We start from the raw sequence: 21,506 nt of genomic DNA, 5'->3' as shown, positions 1-21,506 counted from the left end.
ATTGATTTCTCTCAGTATCAACTGTCTTTTAGGGAGTTCTCCACGAGCTGCTGCAGTTTTCCTCACGTCCAGCGGGAGTTTTCAATTTCACAAAATATTTTCAGTGGTTCAGTTCAACTCCTGCTCCAGTCCCAAATCACAACCTTGTCTACACACATGGGCCGGGGGGGGCGTTGTTGAAATGTGTGTGGGACCTCAACGACACTGTTATGACACAGAGTAAAACAGAGCCAAGCGTTCCTAGGAGCCAGGAGGCTATGAGGTTAATGACTTGTGACAACTTATAGTGACATTATGTAATCTTAAAGCAAACGCTCTGACGAGAGACAACTAAGTTCTTAGTTTCATAACCCGAGCGACATCAGTGGGTAGGCCACATGGGTGAGTGTGTGTTCTTGTGTTTCGAGACTTCAGGATGACCCGAATGATGAAGGAAAGATATCAAAGTCACTCTGGAGTCACGACCCAGCAAGGGTCACTTGGTGAGCATAAAGGGAGATTTTTAAAAACTGGCACCCTTTAATTTTCCAATTAAAACAAGTGTGAATTACATCATCTTTTACAATGTCATCAATTTGAAGGTGTCTTTATGTTCCTGAGAATGGAATATTAAAGTATGTATTCACATTAAACCATGTTATCCATATTGAATCTATTATATAACATTATTACACAGCTGTGTTAAATACTTCATTCTCGTTGGTTAATTACGGCATTCCGAGGACTATTATTTCTCGATAACAGACGTTATGAATGTCAGACTGTTGCTAGGGATGCAGCTCTAATCACACAATCCAGAGGACTAACTGTAATCATATAAAGTCGGTGTGTTGGTCTGAGACAAAACAGCGGAGAGAAAGCAATGAAGGTTACACGATGCAAAAACTGAAAGCTTCGACAGAGAGGTCTACAAAACTGAAGACGGCACAATAAGTAAACATTCAACATTCACACTATGTACACATTTAACCTTTTTCATCATTTTTTTAAAAATCAAAACACACATGGTGTGTCGTTTCAGGATTATAATCAGAATAAGATACAAAACTATTGCACATTATTGCATAGCATGACGGAATGTATGAAGGGAGATTATGTATAATTGTAGTATGAATGTTGGATGATAGTTACAGTACAGTTACTACACTATAATGAGGTGTTATACAGTCTGACAACAGTGGGTATAAAGGACCTGCGGTTCTCAGATTGTTAATGCGGAGGAACCCCCTACAGGGTGAGACAACTCCTGCTCACACTGTTGGGGTTCCATTCTGCAATAACAACCTGCTCACTATACATTATCCCTTACTTAAATATCTGCACTTTAACCATTAATGCTAAATGGCCGGCGGCTAAAGATTATCTCACAAATATTGTAAAACTAATGTTTTTACAGTGTTTAAAGAATCTTAAGTCATAAATAATGAGCTTTTCCTGAGCTTTCATGTGCATGTTACAGTTCCAATGATTTTTGAAGTCACTGAGCTAAGTCCACCAGCTGATGAAGATCGTGATATGCATTTGAAGGGTTCAGTAAAGTAAGATTATTTCATCAAACTATTATTTAAAAGCTCACAAATGACTTATGTCTTATCACGAAATGTTGCTTTATAATATAGATGAGCCCTAAACTCTGCATTATCTTCAATCTAATTGACATAATAACCAATTGTGGTCATATGTAAGTAAGTTTAAGTATGCAAAAATAAAATGCAGATGGTGTTATTCAAGGATGCAACTAATGATTTTGTTGTTGGATATTTGGTGATAAAGCTTCATAGAAAAACTGGCCGACCACAACGCATGCAACCTGACAAGTTTATGAACATGCATGAATATAGTCCAATAGTGTTAACACCTACTTTGTCCAACAGATCGTACTTTGTCTCCAAAGTTTACCAAACTCAACACTGTCTGCAGCACATGGAGCAGAGCAGCACTGTGCAGATGGTTTGTCTGTACTAGAGTTGCTTGATCATGACCAACGTTATATATTCCTTAATAAAGTTATTTGTTTAAGAGGGCAGCCGTCTGAGTATCTTTGCATCGTCATATTGGTGCTAAATCAGTGAACAGTCATAGAAAAATTCTTTTTTCTTTCCAGCTCAAAAATGACTAAGTCAGCATAGGTATATCCGTCTCACTACACACCTGGCCACTACATGGGTTTTGTTTCTAAAACTAGAAGTGGTTGTATAAGTCGTTTGCCTTTTAGTGATCGCTTTCTTCAGGTTATAGACCCCTCTTCTTTTTCTTTAACACTACATGATGGTTTATGTGATTTTACAGTTACATAATACTAATGACAGTGTTTATCAAATACTCTGTATCCGACTGTAGTAATACTCTAAACTGTAAGCGGATGCTGATGAGAACAAGGAAGCATGCAGCACCAGCCTGGACCCAGACCAGACATTGTGACATCCATCAAGAGGAGGTTTAGGGTGAGAGCGTTCTGTCAGGGCAGGTTTTAAACACACCACCGTGGCAGCAAGGCAATGCTTCCTTTTTTAGCTCGAGACTGAGACCAGGTCAGCTCTGAGAAGTGGGTGCTGGCAGCCGAGAAGCGTCCAGGCATGTAAATCATTGTAAGATCAGTGCAGGGAACAGTACACACACTTGAATGCTCAGTCACAGTACAGTAGATATTATTGATGATCCACATCCTTCTTCCAACACCAATCATGGATTTTTTGTCAGGGTTCCCACACATTTTAGATCTTAAAATTCCATACTTTTCCGGAGTCAAATTTTCTGATTTCTCAGCTGATTTTTCAGACAATATTTGACATGAAAGAACAAGTAGATGTACGTATGTTATTGTAGTTAACTTATCTTACTTGTTGTGGTTAGTCTTGTTCTCAAATTAAGTTTGGGCAAAAACGTGTCTCTGGATGAAGAGGGTACTGTGAAAAGATGACAGTGCTTTTGCCTGTACATAAAGCTTAAATTTGCAGCCTTTTCCAAGTTGGAGACCTGCTTTATAGTAGGATTGTTAAGCCAGGCCTCAAAAACTTGCTCCCAGTGTGGCTACTATTGAAAGTTTGGTATCAATATCAGAATCGGGAAGGAAAATATGGTATTTGATCATCTCTATTTCTATCCTGTTGTACTGCCACTGTTCTACCTCTTAAACTAACTGATGCAACCTCTACTCCCTTCACAACTGAACAAAAATGATTAAATTACTTCATTTCAAATATTTTCAAGTCTCTCTTATTCATAAGAACCACAAATTATATTTTAATATAATCTCTCTGACTCATAGTTTACGCTAGACTTTTTTTTTTTACAGTCAATTTGGCCGCTAATATTCCAGAATTCTGACCATATAGAAGAACTATCAGACATATGCTTTATATAGCAATATATGCCAAATTAATTAATTAATTTGACTGAGTACCGAGATGCAAATGACGGCTCCAACCCCATAAAATACCCTATGATCAATTTATTTTTAGAAATGTTGAATTTGACATTTCCTCTTATACATTTTTTTTCCAAACTTCTTCACACGTGGATAGGACTAAAATCAAATTCCATACTTTTCAATACTGTGTTCTGTTATTGTGCCCGGCTTTCTGTTAATCCTTCAGTACAACAGGACTGGACTTTCTCTCCTGCTACCAGGAGTAGAATATTAATCCTCTCCAAGCTGGGCTAATTTATTTGTAGCTTTTTTCCCCAGCACACTAACATACTTAGCAGTTCCTTGGAATGGTTAGAAGTGAAGTCCCATATCCCAGCTTGGACATGACAAGGTTGGACTGTAAACAGTAGTGTGTTCTCACGCTTGGGGACATAGTTGGATATGTGAGGCCACATAATGTCAACGTGGGGATCAAATCGGGTCAAACTGCCCCCACAACAGACATGCTATCACCCACACATGTATGCTCAGTGTGGGATTGTCCCCCCTCAGGGGTGAGCTGAAAACAATACAACATGACATACGGAAAACATGCAGATACACACACGGGTTCACACGCATACTCATTATCAAACTGCAGGCTACGTTCTGCTGCCACACACACATATCATGTGGAAAGTTTCATGGATGCTAATGTCGTAATATAGTTGTGTGTGTAATACTTCAAGAAACATGTCACACCACAGATCATCACCATTATTTTGATCAATACTGAGATCACGATGATTTGTTACTTTTAGGGAGAACATTTCTTTATATTACTTTCACACAGCACGGCTATCAGTTCCATTTTGTGCTACATTCTGGCTCGTCAACACATTTTGCATCAAAGTAAGACTTGAAATTAGGTGCATTTGGTGCATCATGGGTAATTTCAGTGTGTCTTTGGAAGTTGGGTGGATAGGGTGTCGTGCTGTACAGCGTCTCTGTTCTGAATGTCTGACTTGATGCTGGACAAGGACGGGGAGCAGCTCGTTCTTCCTCCTGGCCTTCATACAATCATCACGCTGCACGTTGTGATGTTTTTTCGAATGCTTGAACAAGTTAGTTGCGTTTCTTTGCGGTGCAGAAACAGGTTTCATGCACTCTTTACATATTATTTTTTCTTCTTAACATCACTCACCCGAAACCTGAAATACCTCCAAACAAGCGATGACGAGCCGTTTCAGGGGACCAGCTCTTCGTCTTCTGTTCCAGACATTTGACTTTGGCTTCTCCGACCGTCTCTGTTTACTCTTTCAGTCTAAACAGCCGAACTGCAGTCTGAATAAAGAACTTTGTTTCACCACCTGTGATACAGCGTTCAGCTGGGAATTTGGAACTTTTAAACCTGAGACGTTAGCAACGTTGGCATTTTTGTGTTTTTCTTGCTTTGCTGTACAATGAAATAGAGCAGCAGACAGCCACATGAAAAGAACAGATCTCCTTATAGTTTGTTTGCTTCCTGCTCTGTGTCTGGTATGATGGTGTAGAAATACAGTAACTGGAAATTTAAATGTTCTAAAGATTATAGCTGTTTCCCTGTTCTAACAATATTCCAACTCTGTGTAGGTTTGCTGTGTACTCAGACTGGTAAAGAGAAAATAATAAGTATGCAGATAATGGTACGCAGTGTTCAGTAAATGAACACTACTGTCTCGCAATGGACTGCACAAAGGAAATAGAGGTGTTTTAAATGCTCTTAAATACATTTAGCTTTGTCTACTGAAGTTATAAAATGATTTTAATGGGCCACAGTTAGATTTCTGCTTTTTGATGCACCAATTCTATTATTCCTGTCAGCACTAATGGTAACTTTTTTTAAACTGTAATGTGCGATTACAACTAACCAATAAGTATACAGTATGACAGTGGGACACACACTGAGACAAAGCGTATCATGTATACTCCCTAAGCACTCGGAGCGCTGGCGGCTGACATTAAGTATGATGAGAGTGTGATGGTCCAATGCTAAAAAGGACATGTCAATCAAATGTCACATCGGTTTAGAATATGATCTGAGATGCTTCAGTGTTGAACTACAGTTAGTTTAAAGTACTTCCTGGCATAAGAAGAGAAACTGTCATAAAGCACAGGTGAGATGGACCATTTCCTCAGATGTCACATGTGATGGATGGATAAACAAATGAATGAACGGACAGATGTCGATACGTCCCATCCCCTCCCTCGCTGAAATCAACAACAGTTATTTCATGAACACAAAGTGTTGATTGATATCGTCTCTCACCTCTCTCGCTGACACTTTCGATCTCAGCATCCTCACAGCTGCTGTACTCGGGCGTGGTCCCCCCCTCCTCCTCTGAGCTGCTCACGCTGGTCTGCCTCTTACCTCCAGCCCCCAGCCCCCGCTTCGACTTGTAGGGTCTCGGCGGCGGTGGACGCAGAGATTCCGATTGGTCAGAACTTAGTGAATCGTTGCGCAACATGCTCTCAGCCTTCTCACGTTTGGTTCGTCTCACTACAGGTCCCTGGCCCGGGGCTGAACCAGGGCCTGTACCAGGAGGCTCTCTGAGTTCAGGGGGAGGGGCTTGCTGAGCAAGGGTGTGTTCATGTGGCCCGCCAACCCCACCCACCGTCCTCTGACCAGGCCGCACGCCATCCCCAATCTCCCCTACTACACCCATTCCACGACCCTGCGCGGGCACAGGGTGGCCCCGGCCTCCAGGAGGGACCGGCCCTGCTTGGCGAGGGGGGGCACCACTGTGGTCCATGTGGTGGTAGCCCCCCTCTTCTGTCCGTCTTCCTCCGACTCCTCCTCCGACAGGATCATGCTCCAGAGATCGTCCCTTTGACAGCCGCCGACCTTCCCTGCGCTCCCTGGACTCCCCTCGGAGGTCCCGGTCCATGGAGACCTGGGTCTGCAGTCTGGGCTGACCCGGCCGGCGCTCTCCTCGACCAGCTCCTCCGCCGCCCTTTCCATTTCTCCTGGGGAAGAATCAATGTGCAGGCGGAGACAGAAATAAAAGAAGAGGTAAGAGTTGTTGACAGACAATGTTTTATGTATTTTATTTTTACTTCAGGGAATTCTGTGACTACATGTTTGTTGTGTAAGATTAACCTCAGCGGATACACTCTCAAAGCTAGGTTAGAAGTCTTAAAACGCCTCTGTTTTGCCCATGTTAATGGTTTATAGTAACTTTAGTCATGTTAAAAAATAATAGTCTTTTAAAGTTTAGCTTTCACTAGCCATGACAAAAAGTGTAAATTACTATGTACATTCTTGGGTCATCAAAAAGAACAGCAGCCACCTTTCCTTTAAAATCACCATAACTTTTTCAGTATTAAAAACATATACACTACAGAAGAGTTTAAGGAGGAATCTTTTGTTCATTTAATGTTGTTAAACATTAAGTTTTAATAATCAATCATTGATGCATCCCGTGTAAGAACAAGACTAACTCTTCTCCCTTTGTATCCTTACTTTTCATCTCATTCCCCTCCCTCTAGTGTTCTAGTTGCTAAACATCTTACAAGCATTCTAGCTCTCTGCATTTGCTGTCAAGTGTGGATAAAGCCGTAACAGAGAGACACCTACATCTGAGTGACATAAATCCATTACTTTAAGAGAGGAATAAAGCAAGCATTGTTCCATATACAAGGTCTGAAAAGGGCTATAGAGAGCACCTGAGGGAAGTGTAAGGAATATGTCTGCCAGTGACATCTTATGTTGATTTTTCCTTTGATGTGTCAACCATGTGTATGTGTCATTCCTTCAGCTTACGTGTCTCTTGGTGGTTCGCTACGTGACCTAGCATCAATGCCAGGTGTGGTCCCAGGCGCACCGGGTCGGTTGGGGTCTTGGATTGCGGTGGTGGATCCCGGGGGTGCTTGGGAGCGAGACCGGAGCTTCTTGTCACCGGGCGTTTGGCACACAGACGGCTCGCTGATGGCTGAACCGAGACCGGGTTTCCCAGCCGGACCGGTGAACCACTCGCCTGGCTTGGTCAGGATATCCTGCTGTTTCCGGCAGTTATTACACACCCAGATCACCTGTGGAAAAAGAAGCGGGAGAGATTACATTTACAGCAATATGAGTATTTAAGGATGACATGTTTTTCTTGGGTATTTATTGAAGCTGACATTATTATCACAATACAGCATCTAAGAGGAAGGAACAATTTTTTTTTTGCTGCAGCCAGTGAAAACCATCTCAACTAACTACTTTGCCCGGCTTCAATCGCAGTGACAGTCAAACAGGAAATGGAACAATGCACTTCCTAAAGAGCTGCACTGCTGCCAGTGAGTGGTCCAGAAAAGGGCTTTTATGGAAGCTTTTTAAGATCACCATCATGGCAGTTCTACCAGGGAGCAGCTTGGCTTCGACTGTGGGCTGCTTCTGGCTTCCAAACGGAGCACACTAAGCCAACTGGATAATGAAAAGATACTCTTCTCGCTGCCAAAATAATATCTGTCATTCCTCTAGCTTTCAATTTGTCCCATCACACATATGCACACCGACCATACCATTGGCTGTGTTCACACACTACAGCCAACACGTTTTGTAATCATGTGTACACAAAAATATGCATACACATCTAAGTCTGCAGTCTTGATCTTCTTAATTCACACCGCATGCCTAGTGATCAATTCCTGCTCATATTTCTTTCAAAGACAACAAGTTTGGGATGCATCGCATACTGTGATGACAATGCATCGTTATCTTACAGGGCAAATGCAGATGATAAAAATGCATCCTAGAAAAGTGCTTGTTTTGGCCACTGACAGGTGAAGATGTTATTCCAAGTGTCCAATTACATTAGAGAAATCCCTTCAAAGATAGACCTTTTTGTTAAAGAGTAAGATGCTTTTCTAAAAACATAAACTTTTATCACTCTCTTTACGTTCAGACTGCAGGCCAGTGTGGACCAAATCTGCTCATATGTGACTCAGGGCTGTTTTTTTATGACAGTGTGAACAGCACAAATCAAATGCAATCTGGCCTTTTCAAATCTGATTTGGGCCACTTTCATATGCAGCCCTAAATCAGATACAGGTCTTATATTGTGTATATGTTATATTCTCTCGCTCTCACTCTCGTAACCCTCTCAATAAAGGTCTTTTCAGACAGGGGGCGATTGAGGCGCTTATTAATTTTCAGTGAGAGGCGAGCGGGCAGGTAGAGAGGCACGGCACAATCCCGTGAAATTGTCACGGTCGTGCTTCTACTGCACATCGACTTATACATGAAACCGTAAATGCCAACGAACATGGGTGTGCAAGTAGTCTTTGTTATTGTTCTTTTGCGCTCGCGGGTCAGTTCAGGACAGTGACCAGTTCATACTGCAATCTGATATTGGCCACATTTTAATATTAATGTCACATTAACTGCCACAGAAAAAAACCTGATCTGAGCGATAAATGGGAATTGAGCAAGAAGGATTGCAGTGTGAACGTAGCCTAGAGACACCTGACCAAACGGTCTACTGCTGCGTCGAACAGTTAGTTTTCATGTTTGTGTGTCAATATTTCTTTAACACACAATATCACAAGCAAATTAACCAAACCAGGTAACAATAGGCTAGCCAGTCCTGTGTTCTGTATGGTAAAATTACAGTTTTGGTCAATGGAGTGTTGTGGCTTTGTTTAAAACGAGGAAATGGCTAAAGCAATCAAGTAATTCCAAAACTTTTTGTACCTAATTGTTATTTAGAAATAAGGCCCAGGTTTAAAATGAGCAATACAACTCTGCTTTTTCTCACATAAAATTTAGGTTTATCAACTTTGAAACAACTAATGTGTTTATTTTCTTATTCTGTCTGCTGTCTGTCCTTCTGTGACTGAATTGCAGCCCTTTTATCCACAGCATTTTTATTGACCAAGTGTTTTTATCTTTGGAACAGATGCCTAAGAAGGCCAAATTTAGAGCGCTTCAAACATACGCTCAGTGAAATGCATTAAAAACAAACGTGACGTCTTTGATGACTCTTACTCAGCGCACATGTCTTGTCAACATCGCTGTCGGCTCATATCGATGAGGGATGTGGGTTACATCCCAGAATAGATATGAGGATTCATCCAGCAAGACAGAGCGGAGCATGAGGGCCTGCAGTGTGAACACAGTCATAGTCATAGTCCTGTGTTGACATCAGTGCCAGAATGAGGAAGAGGGGATGACAGGGGAAGTGAAGCTGGGCGGGAAATAAAGAGACAGTGAGAGGATGGAGGAGGAGAGCGGGGAAGGGGAGGGGGGGTAGAGTCAGTCCCTCTCCTCCAGCCACCAGGGTTCTCATTACTCCTGAACACTCCCCAATGACTCTTTAAAGAGAGCTAAAATAAAACACTCTGGCATCGGCCATCTCCAACCCCCCCACCACCCCTCTTCCTCTTACCCTTCCTCTCTCCCTTTCTCTCACCCCCCTTTCCCTTCCATTTCTCCCTCCTCCAGATTGCTTTTGATTAAAGCTACAAAAGCCGAGGAGAAAACAGCTTTACACCAACGCAGCTATATTTATCCTGCCAAACACCCCAGCACCACCAGGGAGAGAGAGAAAACGTGTGCTCAAACACACTTACACTCACACACACACACACGCACACACACAGCAAAGAAAGCAAAACACGTATCATGTGGGACATTATAGCTTTGGTGAAAACATCCACCAATCTGTGATTTTCTGCAGCCAGACCGACAAGGTGGACGGCTGCCAAATAGACACTGCAGTGTTAGTCCACTTGTTCATACATTTACAGGCAGGCAGTTATGCTAGTTATCACACAGTCACGTAGGAATTTCACTGTTTCTTGATTGAATTCTTATATTTCATTCAACTCATGTGCATAAAAACTGACCCAAATCAACCTGCGCAGAGCAGTGTCAACAGAAACAGCAGAGAACATCTAAACGAATCAACATGCTGTAAGTTTTAACACTTTGTGAAAAGTGAAATGAAGGCTTCAGTAGTTGTTAAAATTGATTTAATTCATGTCTTCTGTTTGTTGATCAAACCTTTAAATGGCTATTCTGCTATTTTTTAACCTGGAACCTAATTTTATATATTTTGGAGTCTAAATTACTAAAAGAAAAAAAGATTAAAAATATAGTAAAATAATAAAAGGATGGCTGTAAAATGGACAAAGTTGCCTGCGAAAGACATACTTGATAAGGCTCATTTGCCCCCAAGGATCATGTTGCAGCCACTGCAGCCCGTTTCTCGGCTGTGAGCTGAAGCACTCTGCTGGCGGTCTAAAAACCCTGGAATTACCCTTTAAGTTAATTGCAGAATAAGCAACAGCACTGGATATTAAATCCCATGGGTTGTAATAATGAAAACATTTCTAATCCTAAATCTGACGTATCATATTCACTTTTTTATACCAAATTAAAAACTGCAGTTAGAGTAGTTCACCACCCACAATGAGTTACAAATTAAGGTTTAAAAGTGAAAGCGTACAGCTATAGCTAAGTATAGAGCTGCTTACATGTCAAATTAACTAGTTAAAAAAAGAAGACAAACACAGTCAACTTCTCTGCAGTTTAATCTGAAACCAACATTTACAAAAACAGGAAATAAATTGCTTTCCCTGCAATATATTACAATCACAACTGTTGGAACATATGAATAATAATCAGAGTGAAAACCAGCTGACCACTCCTGAAGTAAAATTTGTCAAAATGAGAGAACATTTCTTGTAATGGATTCTCTTTAAAGGAACAGAGAAGGTAAAAACACAAATTAATCATTTGCATTATAATATTCAGATTGCAAACTATACATTAAAGATAAACAGAAAAACCCTACAGGCTGACAAAAGTTGCATTAACATAAATCCTCCCATCCGGTGAGAATAAACTTTCACTGCCTTTCCTCTTAGAAAAGATTATTTTCCACCTGTGAGCTCAACATCTCTGACCGTGCCACAGGGCGTAGCAGTTCCTGTATGGCATCAGACACAGGGGCACCTCGCAGATCTGGCACATCCAAGACGTCATCTGGTGCCTCCCTTTGTCTTTGCAGAGGCTGCACTGCATGCTCCCGACAACCTGGTACCATTTGGTAGGCTGGATGGCCACAGGAAGGTGCTCCCATGATGGCACTCTCGCCGTAAGCTTGTATCTTCTACGCCTGTATCTCCATGGCCTGTACCTCCATGGCCTGTATCTTCCACCTCTGCAGTTGCAGCAGCAGTCACACCTGCGTCTCCTGGGTGCTTTATATCCATCATATCCTCTGGCCCTATAGGGATGTGATGCAGCAGGTCGCCTGCATCTCCTCCGAGGTGGGGTTATAGACCTTCGCCTGGGAGCTCTGCGGGGCGGTGACAGCGATCTTGTAGGAAATGTGAGAGTGGCAGTGGAAGCTGAACGCAATTCCAAAGAGGAAGAAGGAGCAGAACAACACCAGTCAACTTCTTTTGGAACTGCAGGGTCATTCCCCCCTGGACTGAAACCATACAAATACACCGGCAGAGAGTTACTTACATTCTTTAACTTGTGCGACCACAAAAAGACACCTCGGTACCTCTGCATTACTGTAAAAGAATAATGAAGCCAAATTAGATGGATAATAAGGCAACTAAAATAAACTTGTGGCTGGTCAGAATTCAAGACTGATTTCCTATATTAATAATGTTTAAAATATTTATAAAAGAGAAGGTGTTTTCAATATATATAATTACAGAAATCCGAACCCGGAACATTTTAATGTCCATTGTTGCCCTTAAGTGTTTAGCTACTTAGATTAAGGTACCCACCTTGTCACAAAACAATACTATTCTTTAAATTTATCAGATTTCATGGTGACCTGAGGATGACTGACAAACTGTTTTTACATATTTTTTTGGGTCCAAATTAATAACTGGAACAAAAAGTCTGACATAGCTCCATAAGATTGCGTCAGCGGGCAGCTGTGAAAACTGGCTGCAATCTGCAGTGCAAATGCACCTGATCAAAGTTGTTCTCTAAAAACAAATGTTTTTTCCACTGCACTGACAGGCTAACATTGTTATTCTAAGTGTATGACAGCATTACAGAAAGGATCCACACATTTTAACACCAAAGTTAATTTGTGCAATAACACAAAAAAAACGTATGCTTCAAGGCAGCTGTATACCAACAACCCCGGTTTTCTGCAAGGTAAAAATGCCGTTTTTGTGAATGGAGTCTGGTGTGTTTGAAGGGAGCAATAAAGCTTCTGTTTTACTAATTAAAAGGATCTTAACTTAACAAAAAAGGGTGTCTCTGTAGGGGTCTGTTCCATTAAGTTGTCAGACTATTTGAAGAAAAATCTGAGCGTGTCAGTGGCTGTCAACTGTCAGTAAATAAAGGTTAAGAGAGCTCTGATTCCAGACAGTATGTGTATTATTACCAATAGAATTTTCGTTACATTTTTGGTATCTTTAAAAAAATGTCACCCTGTAAGAGAAGTCTTACTTAACTCACAAAATGTTTCAATAATATTAGGACACGTGTAAAGTTAGCCTGTTAAGATATTCTGCATGTGAAGGTCAGAAATGAATACAGAGCTGGATGTAACGTTAACACTGCTTTAGGTTGAAGCTAAATTAAAGGAACAATATGTAATTACTGGAATTTATTATAAAATGATCATGATACGTCATCAGAGATTAAGGAAACATATTAAGTTGAAATACTGGCTTCTCCGACAACAATGCTGCAGCCAGTATGTTCTCCTCCTGAAATTTCCATTTCAATTCTGGTGCGGAACGTCTGTGTGTGTTTTGGCCTGCGCGATCCCGCCCACTGCCCATTTCGTCACCCCGGGTTGCCAGATATGAAGGCAAGGCAAAGCAAGTTTATTTATATCGCACATTTCAGCAACAAACTGGCGCACAGGACTCGTTGCTTGTCATTGTCAAAGCACAAGTCTTGCGCACGAGTAGGGTCAGTGTCCTCAACCTGGCAACCCGCGTGAGCTACGTGTTGTACTAGAAGCGTAGCTCTGTTTGGGAAAAGCTGAGTGCGTGAGTGTGGGTGGTGGAGCAAGTGAGTGAGAGAGACAAGAAGGGAGTGTGTGGGCATAAGTTACGAGAGTAAACGGGGAATGGAGCGGAGAGCGTTAACGGTAACTGAAAATAACAGAAAGACTGTATAGTAAGGCTGTGTTTGTGATAAAACCACTTACTCTTCCAGACTGAAGCCGTGCTCCCGTGTCTTGCTTCCTGCTCACTGCTGTGTGTGTAAAGTGACGAGAGTTATGCTGCATTCTAGGCAACTGGGAAGTCGAGTTTTTCCGACCTCCAACTAGAAAAAGTGCCCAGAACGCCATTCAAAGTCAGAGTTTCTACTTGGGTACTCGGGGTAGAGGAATCAACAACAATGGCCACACCCATGGAGAGGCACATCATTGATGGTAAGCTATCAACTGAAAAGCAAAGTTATATTTGCCTGCATTTAATTGAAAAACAACTCTACTATGATATAGTTACACATGTTCTCCATGAAAATGTTTCTAAGATATGTTGTACATTAAATAGCCGAATCTCTGAAAGTTGTTGCTCTCAGTTATTCTGGAAAACGTTAAAAATGGGAAAAACTAGTTAAATTGGTTAAGGACTTGCCAAAGAAACATCAGTTCATCACGGTCGGCCATGTTTTGTATTTACGTTTGGCGTCGTGCAACTGGAACAAGTTTGGAAATTGGAGATTTCTACTGTGAAGTTCTTGAGTTCCCAGGTTGTCTGGAACGCAGCATTAGCCCCAAAGCTGCCCTGGGGCAGACCGATAAGTCTCCCCTGTGCTTTACAAACACAGTCGAACTGAAGCAGGAATGGCTAACATTCGAATCTGGGGAGGAGGGGGCAGGGGAAGACAACGCGCTCCAATATTTTGAATTTGGACTGCAGTACCCTTTTTAGACTCTAGATGTCAATGTTACATATTGTTCCTTTAAATTAGTCTTCAAAGCTAATTATCTTATTTACAAAAAAGGTCCTTAAACACCAGAAATTGCTTCCTTGTTCGCTAATATTATATCATAAAACCCACATGTTAGGGAAAAGAGTGCGCAAATCCCACATTAATTTATAAGCGTAACAAGTTTCTAAATATATTTAGTTGCTCCTACTTTATAGAGCTGTACAACTTGAGTCTAGGATTACACAAGCAAGTGGGAATAAAGGCTGATAAATAAATCAAAAGTGAAATAAATATATTTTAAAGCTTACAGTAGTTATTACTTGTTTTTTTTTTTTAAACACATTTTCCAAACTATTACTATGCAACAGTAGATCTGATCGTTTAAGCTTCTGTACCAGTACTAATACTGCAAACATATTTTCTACCACATTATCACGGCGCCGGTTTGCTATTTACTTAAAAACAAGCAGCACCGTCAGTGCACTTACAGATAGCTAATATCCAGGTAACTAGCTGGCTAGTCAATTGCATCAACACGTACAAAAACGCTCATGTTCAACGTTAGCTTGCTAACGTTAGCTCTCGGACTTACATGTCTGTCTCTGGCCCAGTCGTTGACACAAGCTCGTCGGTGTCTTCTGGAAAAACCCAGTCGGTGGTGCGAACGGCGTAGCATTCATCCCATGAAGGACTGTCGTATAGTTTATCCAGAAAAAGCCACGACTCACTGAAACGTCTGCCCGACATATTTGTTTGCAGAGCGGTGCGGGACGAAACATTCACTGTACCTTTAAACTGCGCATGAGGAAGAGAGCGCGCACAGACGTTAGCATTAAAGCACTGCTGACTAACACGGAGATTCACCTCTCACCTCATGACGACGGTGATCCGTCAGCTGTAGATTTCCATCATCGTTTTTTTCTTTTGTTTATAGTTTCCTGTCCAAATTATTTTTATAATAAGACTTAGACGTATTAACGAGGACAAAAGTTGTTTGGTGAATAAGTGACTGAAATAATAAAAACTCGCATATCTGAAAAATTATGTAAACATTGCTCTTAACTGGCATTAAAAAAAAAAAGAATTAAAATATATATTTAAAAAAGTAAGACACATTCACTGATACCAGCAGCGGTATTCTCAAATTCGTATAAGGCAAGTTATGTCTTTACATTTAATCATCCTTATCCTTAGAACCTCAGTGACAACTATGCGCTTAAAAATGAAACTGGTGACTAAAATCTGGTTGACTTTGAGGATAATTGCAGTATGTTTAAACCTGGGTTCTATTTCAAACATTTTCGGTCTAAATGAGAAAAGGGGGGGGGGGGGGGAGTATTTCAGCTTGTTTCAGCTCTGCTTGTTTTTGCCCAGATTGTCATTCTAAGTGTCTGACAACATTATAGAAACGATCCCTACCGAGATAGATCTTTTTAACTCACAGGAAACGAGAGTTGCTTGTCTGCTGTTACATCATTTAGTTTTAGTTTTTTGTGTTATAGTGTGTTAATGAACATTGCACCGAAACCCAAGTAAACATTTGAAAGGCCTAAGTCACACAATGACACCAACAATTTTAATTGATGGAAGCAGCTACTCCTATGTCCTCTATGATAAAATCACTGCTTTTGTCAGTGGAGTCCGGTGGCCTTTGAAGAGAGCAATGTAACAGCTGTTTGTGGTTTAAAAAAAATGGCCTTACCCTAAAGAAAAAGGTCTATAGATCCTTTCTGTAATGTCGCCCGAACGTTTAAATAACAATCTGAGCATGTCAGAGTCAAAAAACGGCACTTTGAGTGACCGTACTTGTATTTATCACAATTGCACGTAAAGATAAGCTTACAGTTACAGCCACTTCTGCAGCTGCCGGCTGGAACAAACTGCTGGAGCAATTCCAAAACATTATCTATGTATTTATTATTTTTAGGCATAGCTATGTGAAAAGGAAGAACCACATTTTAAAAAAACAGAAGTCTATTTTAAAGGAATACTTAATGTTTTAAGTGGATTGTAATGCTAATTTCCCTGCTTGTATGTCCTTTCACTCTCTGCTGAAATAGTGATTGTGTTTCACCTTTGTTAGTGTGCTGATAGCACAGAACAAATGGCCAGTGTTGTGGAGAGATGGAGCTGTGAGCTGTTATTTTAAAAGACACTCACTTAATCCCATAGTAATCCCTGTATTAGATCACACTCCGATGGTGAAGCAAGCGCCGGAGAGGAGTGGGCAGGCAGAGACGAGCATGACAGCAAGCTCACACACTCGCACACAGAGGATGGACATACATGTTTGTGGCTTGTGCACACTTACAGAAATCCTTACTGTACATGCAATCAAATTTATGCACACAAGCAGATACAAACGCCTGCTTTCATCCACACATACACAAACTGCAACAACAGCAGCAATGTGTCACATGACCGCAGAAGCCCCCCGCCCCCTGAGATGAGTTTGTGAGTGAAGGAGAGAGCGCAGAGAGAGAGAGAATAGCATCTCCACAGATGGAAACTAGGACACCAAACCCCTGTGTGTGTGTTTGTTTTGCGTCCTGCTGCATCTCTGTGTGTGTGTCCATCTGTGTATGTGTCTATTCCTGTCTGTCAAGGAGCGGGAGTGTGTATCCGCTGGAGTGTGTAACTGCATGTGTGCATCGTTGCTCATGTGTATATGGTGCATTTGGGTGCATGTGTGTTATACAGTAAACCAATGAATTCTCCAGTGGTAAAATGTTGGAATTTGTGTAGCTAGGTGTTTGTTTCTTGGAGAGATGCAGCGTTTGTGTAACAACAGACTGCATGGTATGTGAAAGGTTCTATTCCCAATGCTTACTGGTGTCCACAATGGTTACCACATTTTTAGATCAGTTTTCTATTTCTCTCTTATATAAAACAAGTTATTTATCTACTGTGTTTATGTATTGGACAAATGCATTTAGAACGATTTGATTGTTGCTGAGTTTAACAAATCTCCAGGTCACTTTGGCCTTTAAATTATTGAGACTGTTCTTGTTTTCTTTTAAAAAGCAAACCCGTTGGAACAAATTAACCAGGAAAAACAATCAAGAGAAAATGATTAATTTAAACGGACTGGGATGCCTGCAGTGTTGTAAAGGAAGAAATAATGTTAACGTCTATGAGGTCCCAAAGCACAATAATTTGGTGCACAATTTTTTTTGGTGCATAAATTTGGCTGCAACACTCATACCAGGCCTCTTATACAGACCAGTGACTGTATATATAAATGGATGACCAGCTCCATCTGCCGCCATTGTACGAAATGAAAGCCATAATACCCCCCGTGACGGGCGTTGCCATCTTGCGATGGTGATGTCATTTGGAGCCAGAGTTGCGCAGTAGAGATCAGAAGGTGGAGCCGTCGTAGCCACTTCTGCTAACCAAAACACACACTTAACTTACCAAAAAAACCAGCAAGGGTCCCGCACATCGGCGTGTTTCACAGCAGAACAGCTTCTTGTGTTGGTCTGAAGCAGACGTCCAAGCAGACGATATGGCAACTTCAATGACTGTAGTGATTGCTTTAGTTATGTTTCCTCTCAGTGTTCCTCCTCCACTCTGCTAATCCAGAACAGATCGGCTGCAGGAGCCGGATTTGTCAACAGAGCTGTCAATCATCCTTTTTACAGCATCAAATAAACCTGTTAGAAAAATGAACACTTGGACATAAATCAGCACGATAAGAACTACCTATAATGACAGAAACCATGTTTGAGAAAAGTCTATTTGACGTGTATTTTGATTTTATAGTCTGACTCATGTCCCATCTGATAACATGGAGGAGGCGGGCTTTTTGACCTATACTGCAGCCAGTCAGCAGGGGGTGATAGAGAGAGTTTGACTCCACTTTTAGGGAGCTGTGATGTGGTCCATCTTTTTATACAGTCTATGATACAGACTCACAAGGTAGTGTCTGTTAAGAATCTTTTTCAAGGTCTGTTTTCTACCTTTCACATGGTGAACATGACATTTTCTGTTAGAAATATGGCATAAATGTGTAAGTTACGGAAACACAATTTGACGTAGATCAAGTTTTTGTTTATCGTGGGACTCATACCCCGGTTTCCTGGGTGAAAGTGTCATCTGACTTACATGCTGAAGGCCAGAGAAGTTGGTCTGAGTATGTAATACTGCTTGTGCAAAACCCTGCAGTGCAGAGCCCAGTGTGTAACCCTCGCTCTTTTAACAAACTGGATTTATGTTTAGACTACAAACCACAGAAAGTCTAAGTGATGATTAGATAATCCGTTGAATACATTTTTGCATTATTTCTATATATTGTAATTTCTTTTTTTTATTCACTTTCATTATAAAAAGATGTCATGCGTTCAGTATATGGAAGTACCTTGATATGCACAAGATATTCTACTCATGCAGCTGCAAATACAATGAGACTTTTAATTTAAGAAGCTAAACTAAAAACTTCCAATAATAATATGAAGTTGACAGGTCCAGCTCCACACACAACGCACATCTAAGAGGTATCAATCTTCTCATCAACTTTAAATAACAATAATAAATTGTTTCTCAGATTGTATCAATCCTTTAAAAATAAAAAAAATAAAAAAAGGAGATCAAAAATGTCCATGTTGTCACTCAGTTACACACTACTGGCCACCAACATCTCAGGAGAACATTTAACATAGTTTATGATAACTTTAAAGACAGTTTAAAACCTGAACTCCTCCAGGTTATTGATGCCAGTCTGACAGTAACCCCCCTAAGACATGAAAGAAGAGTCATTATCTGCCCATGAAGAGTAACATCTTATGTCATGTAACACTTCCAGCCACTGTTAGACTTCCTGCTATCGCTACAGATTACGTGAAAACACACAGAACCCCTGCTGCCTTCAAACACACATTTCCCCTCAGGGGGAGGGGAGTGGGAGAAAAGGCGGGACCAGGAAGTAGCATCAGCCAATGACAGCTTGACGTATGGCACCGGCAGCATGCGAGGCGGGCGCCGTAACCGAGGGCGTCAATAAATCCTGCGCTAAGGATGAAAGACTGCCACAAAGGAGATTAGTGTCCACAGCAGCTAATGAGGTACTATATCAGCACAACCCGGCACCCGCAGCAACACACACTCACACACATACTGTACACACATGCACAGAAAGCTCATACACAAATAAATGCATTCACAGGCACTCAAAGTGCATTGTATTTGTACAATAACACATGGAACACTAGTCCTACAAGCAAGCACAATGCATGATGGGATACACACGCTTTCTCTTTCTCACACACATACACATTTTCAATTCTGTACACACACAGGGGCTTTCTTCCTGGCCAGATGTAACATACGTTTTATTAACACACCCACACACCCACACACACACACACACACACACACACACACACACACACACACACACACACGTGTGCATCATTATTGGGTCAGTGGGAGGACAACTTCAGCTTGAGCCTCATCCTTTCTCCACAGCCTCTTCTCCTGATGAAGACAAAAATAACTGCTTTAAGATAATGCAGAGATTTGGTGTGTCTGTGGAAGAGAAATAAGCCAGGAATTTACACACTGCTGTAATAATGTCATTGTGTTAATATTGAACTGTGAGTTGAAATCCCTCCTCCCCAACCATCAGCATCTTTGACACTCACACGCTCAAACTCTTCCTCTAATTTTAGTGCATACATTTAGTTGTGCATTCATCACACTGCACTTCCCTTTTTTACCACTAAATGTCTCTGGTTAGCAGACGTAGCACCGTGCAATGTGAAGACCTGCCTAAGTGAGTGAGTGAGTGAGTAAGAGCTTGAGGTGTGAATGTGTGTGAAATAGAAAAAGAAATCAGAGGAGGAAAGCGTTCAGTAAATATCTTATTTTACTGACTGCTGTGTGCCCTGTGTGCTTCCTTCACAGACACAACACTTCTTAATCACTGGAGTGCCTCTTGAATAAAGATTAAGTAATTATAGGTATATTATGATGCATACATAATTATGCAAAAGACATATAAATTAGTTGTATATTCTATTTTATAATCCATTTAAAGCCAAAAGAGAATAAAATAGCTCCATACAAACACCTCAATCACAAAAAACAGACCCAAATTAGAGGCGAGTTTAAACCTAGTTTATTATGAAAAACAAATTATATCAAATAAATGATTAAACCTGATACATTCCTGTCTGCGGTCTATCTGTGCATGCCCTATGCATGGGCACTTTCTTGTAATCATAACACAATAAACGCTACTACTGCACTGAACAGATGATAACTGTCCATCCTCAGGAAGCTGATCAAACACCTGCCATCAAAGACATACTACTGAATGGGTTAGTGCTGAAAGGTACTCACTGAGGAAGACAAATACATGAAGTCACAAGGCTGCTCCGTCTAAGTGTGTTAGTGCATGTAAACACCAAACTGTATTAGATTACATTCAATATAATAATTGACCTGAAAGAAAAAAGGACACAGCTGCTGATATCCAGAGAGCCCAAGTGAGTAGCAGCACAACCATTAAACCACAGCAGAGTAACTTTTATTACCTTGCTCAACTCAGACAGGAAGAAAATGCACCGAGGTAGAGTTAGGAAGAAACATAACAGCATAATTTCAGTTTTAAATTTTAAATGGGCAACATTGTGTTAGAAATATCAATAGAAACAGCAATTTGAGGGTTTATAGTGACTCTGAAATGGAACATTGTGGATTGATAAAGTTGATAGTCACATTGGCCTATTTTCCCCATGCTGCACATTTTTAATCCCTGTCCTAATCCCTGTTTGCATTTGACTAGTATTACCTGGGGACATTTAGTCATTTGTAATTATTTCAGAGATTGTCTGTGAACTTAATCACATTCAAATGTGTAATGTTCATACTTTTTAAATGAGAAAGCCACCACAAATTACCTTACATATATACTCCCTCAAACCCAGAGGTAACTGTTAGTTGTTAGACTTAAATTAGTAAGTACTTCTCAAACTTTTGCAACCTTTTCTGAAGTTTAAGCAGTGATGAAACATTCTTAAAGCGACACTGCGCTCTCTGTTTGCATGAGAGTCAGTGAATTTGTGTTTTTGCATGTATGAGCATGTAAGTGTTTCTGCCTTTTGTGTAACAGTGCTGCACTGTGTCGTCACTGCACTACAGTGTCTGCTCATATGTGCACATAAAACATCTTACAGTGAGAATGTATTCGTGTGTGTGTGTGTGTGTGTGTGTGTGTGAGAGCCTGGTTTCTTAAGGGAGTGTGAAGCAACAACCAGG

General features: G+C 41.0%; 1 protein-coding gene across 9 annotated transcripts in view; it reads right to left on the bottom strand.

Annotated features, from left to right (window-relative positions):
• Positions 1 to 21,506, bottom strand: part of rims1a (regulating synaptic membrane exocytosis 1a) — a 114,567-nt gene that overhangs the window by 44,532 nt on the left and 48,529 nt on the right. For all 9 annotated transcript variants that reach the window (XM_069658379.1, XM_069658371.1, XM_069658375.1 and 6 more), the window contains 2 exons: positions 7,152 to 7,420; positions 5,658 to 6,355 (listed from right to left, as the gene is read on the bottom strand). In XM_069658379.1, the coding sequence (XP_069514480.1) occupies positions 5,658 to 6,355; positions 7,152 to 7,420 (967 nt within the window). The remainder of the gene's footprint in view (positions 1 to 5,657; positions 6,356 to 7,151; positions 7,421 to 21,506) is intronic.

The sequence above is a fragment of the Semicossyphus pulcher genome, unplaced genomic scaffold, assembly GCF_022749685.1.
Source record: "Semicossyphus pulcher isolate SPU_LCO1_2020_fin unplaced genomic scaffold, fSemPul1.0.p SCAF_12, whole genome shotgun sequence".
In the NCBI taxonomy this organism is placed as follows: domain Eukaryota; kingdom Metazoa; phylum Chordata; class Actinopteri; order Labriformes; family Labridae; genus Semicossyphus; species Semicossyphus pulcher.
Note: the sequence above shows the minus strand (reverse complement) of the source record. Positions and strands in the feature narration are given on the sequence as shown.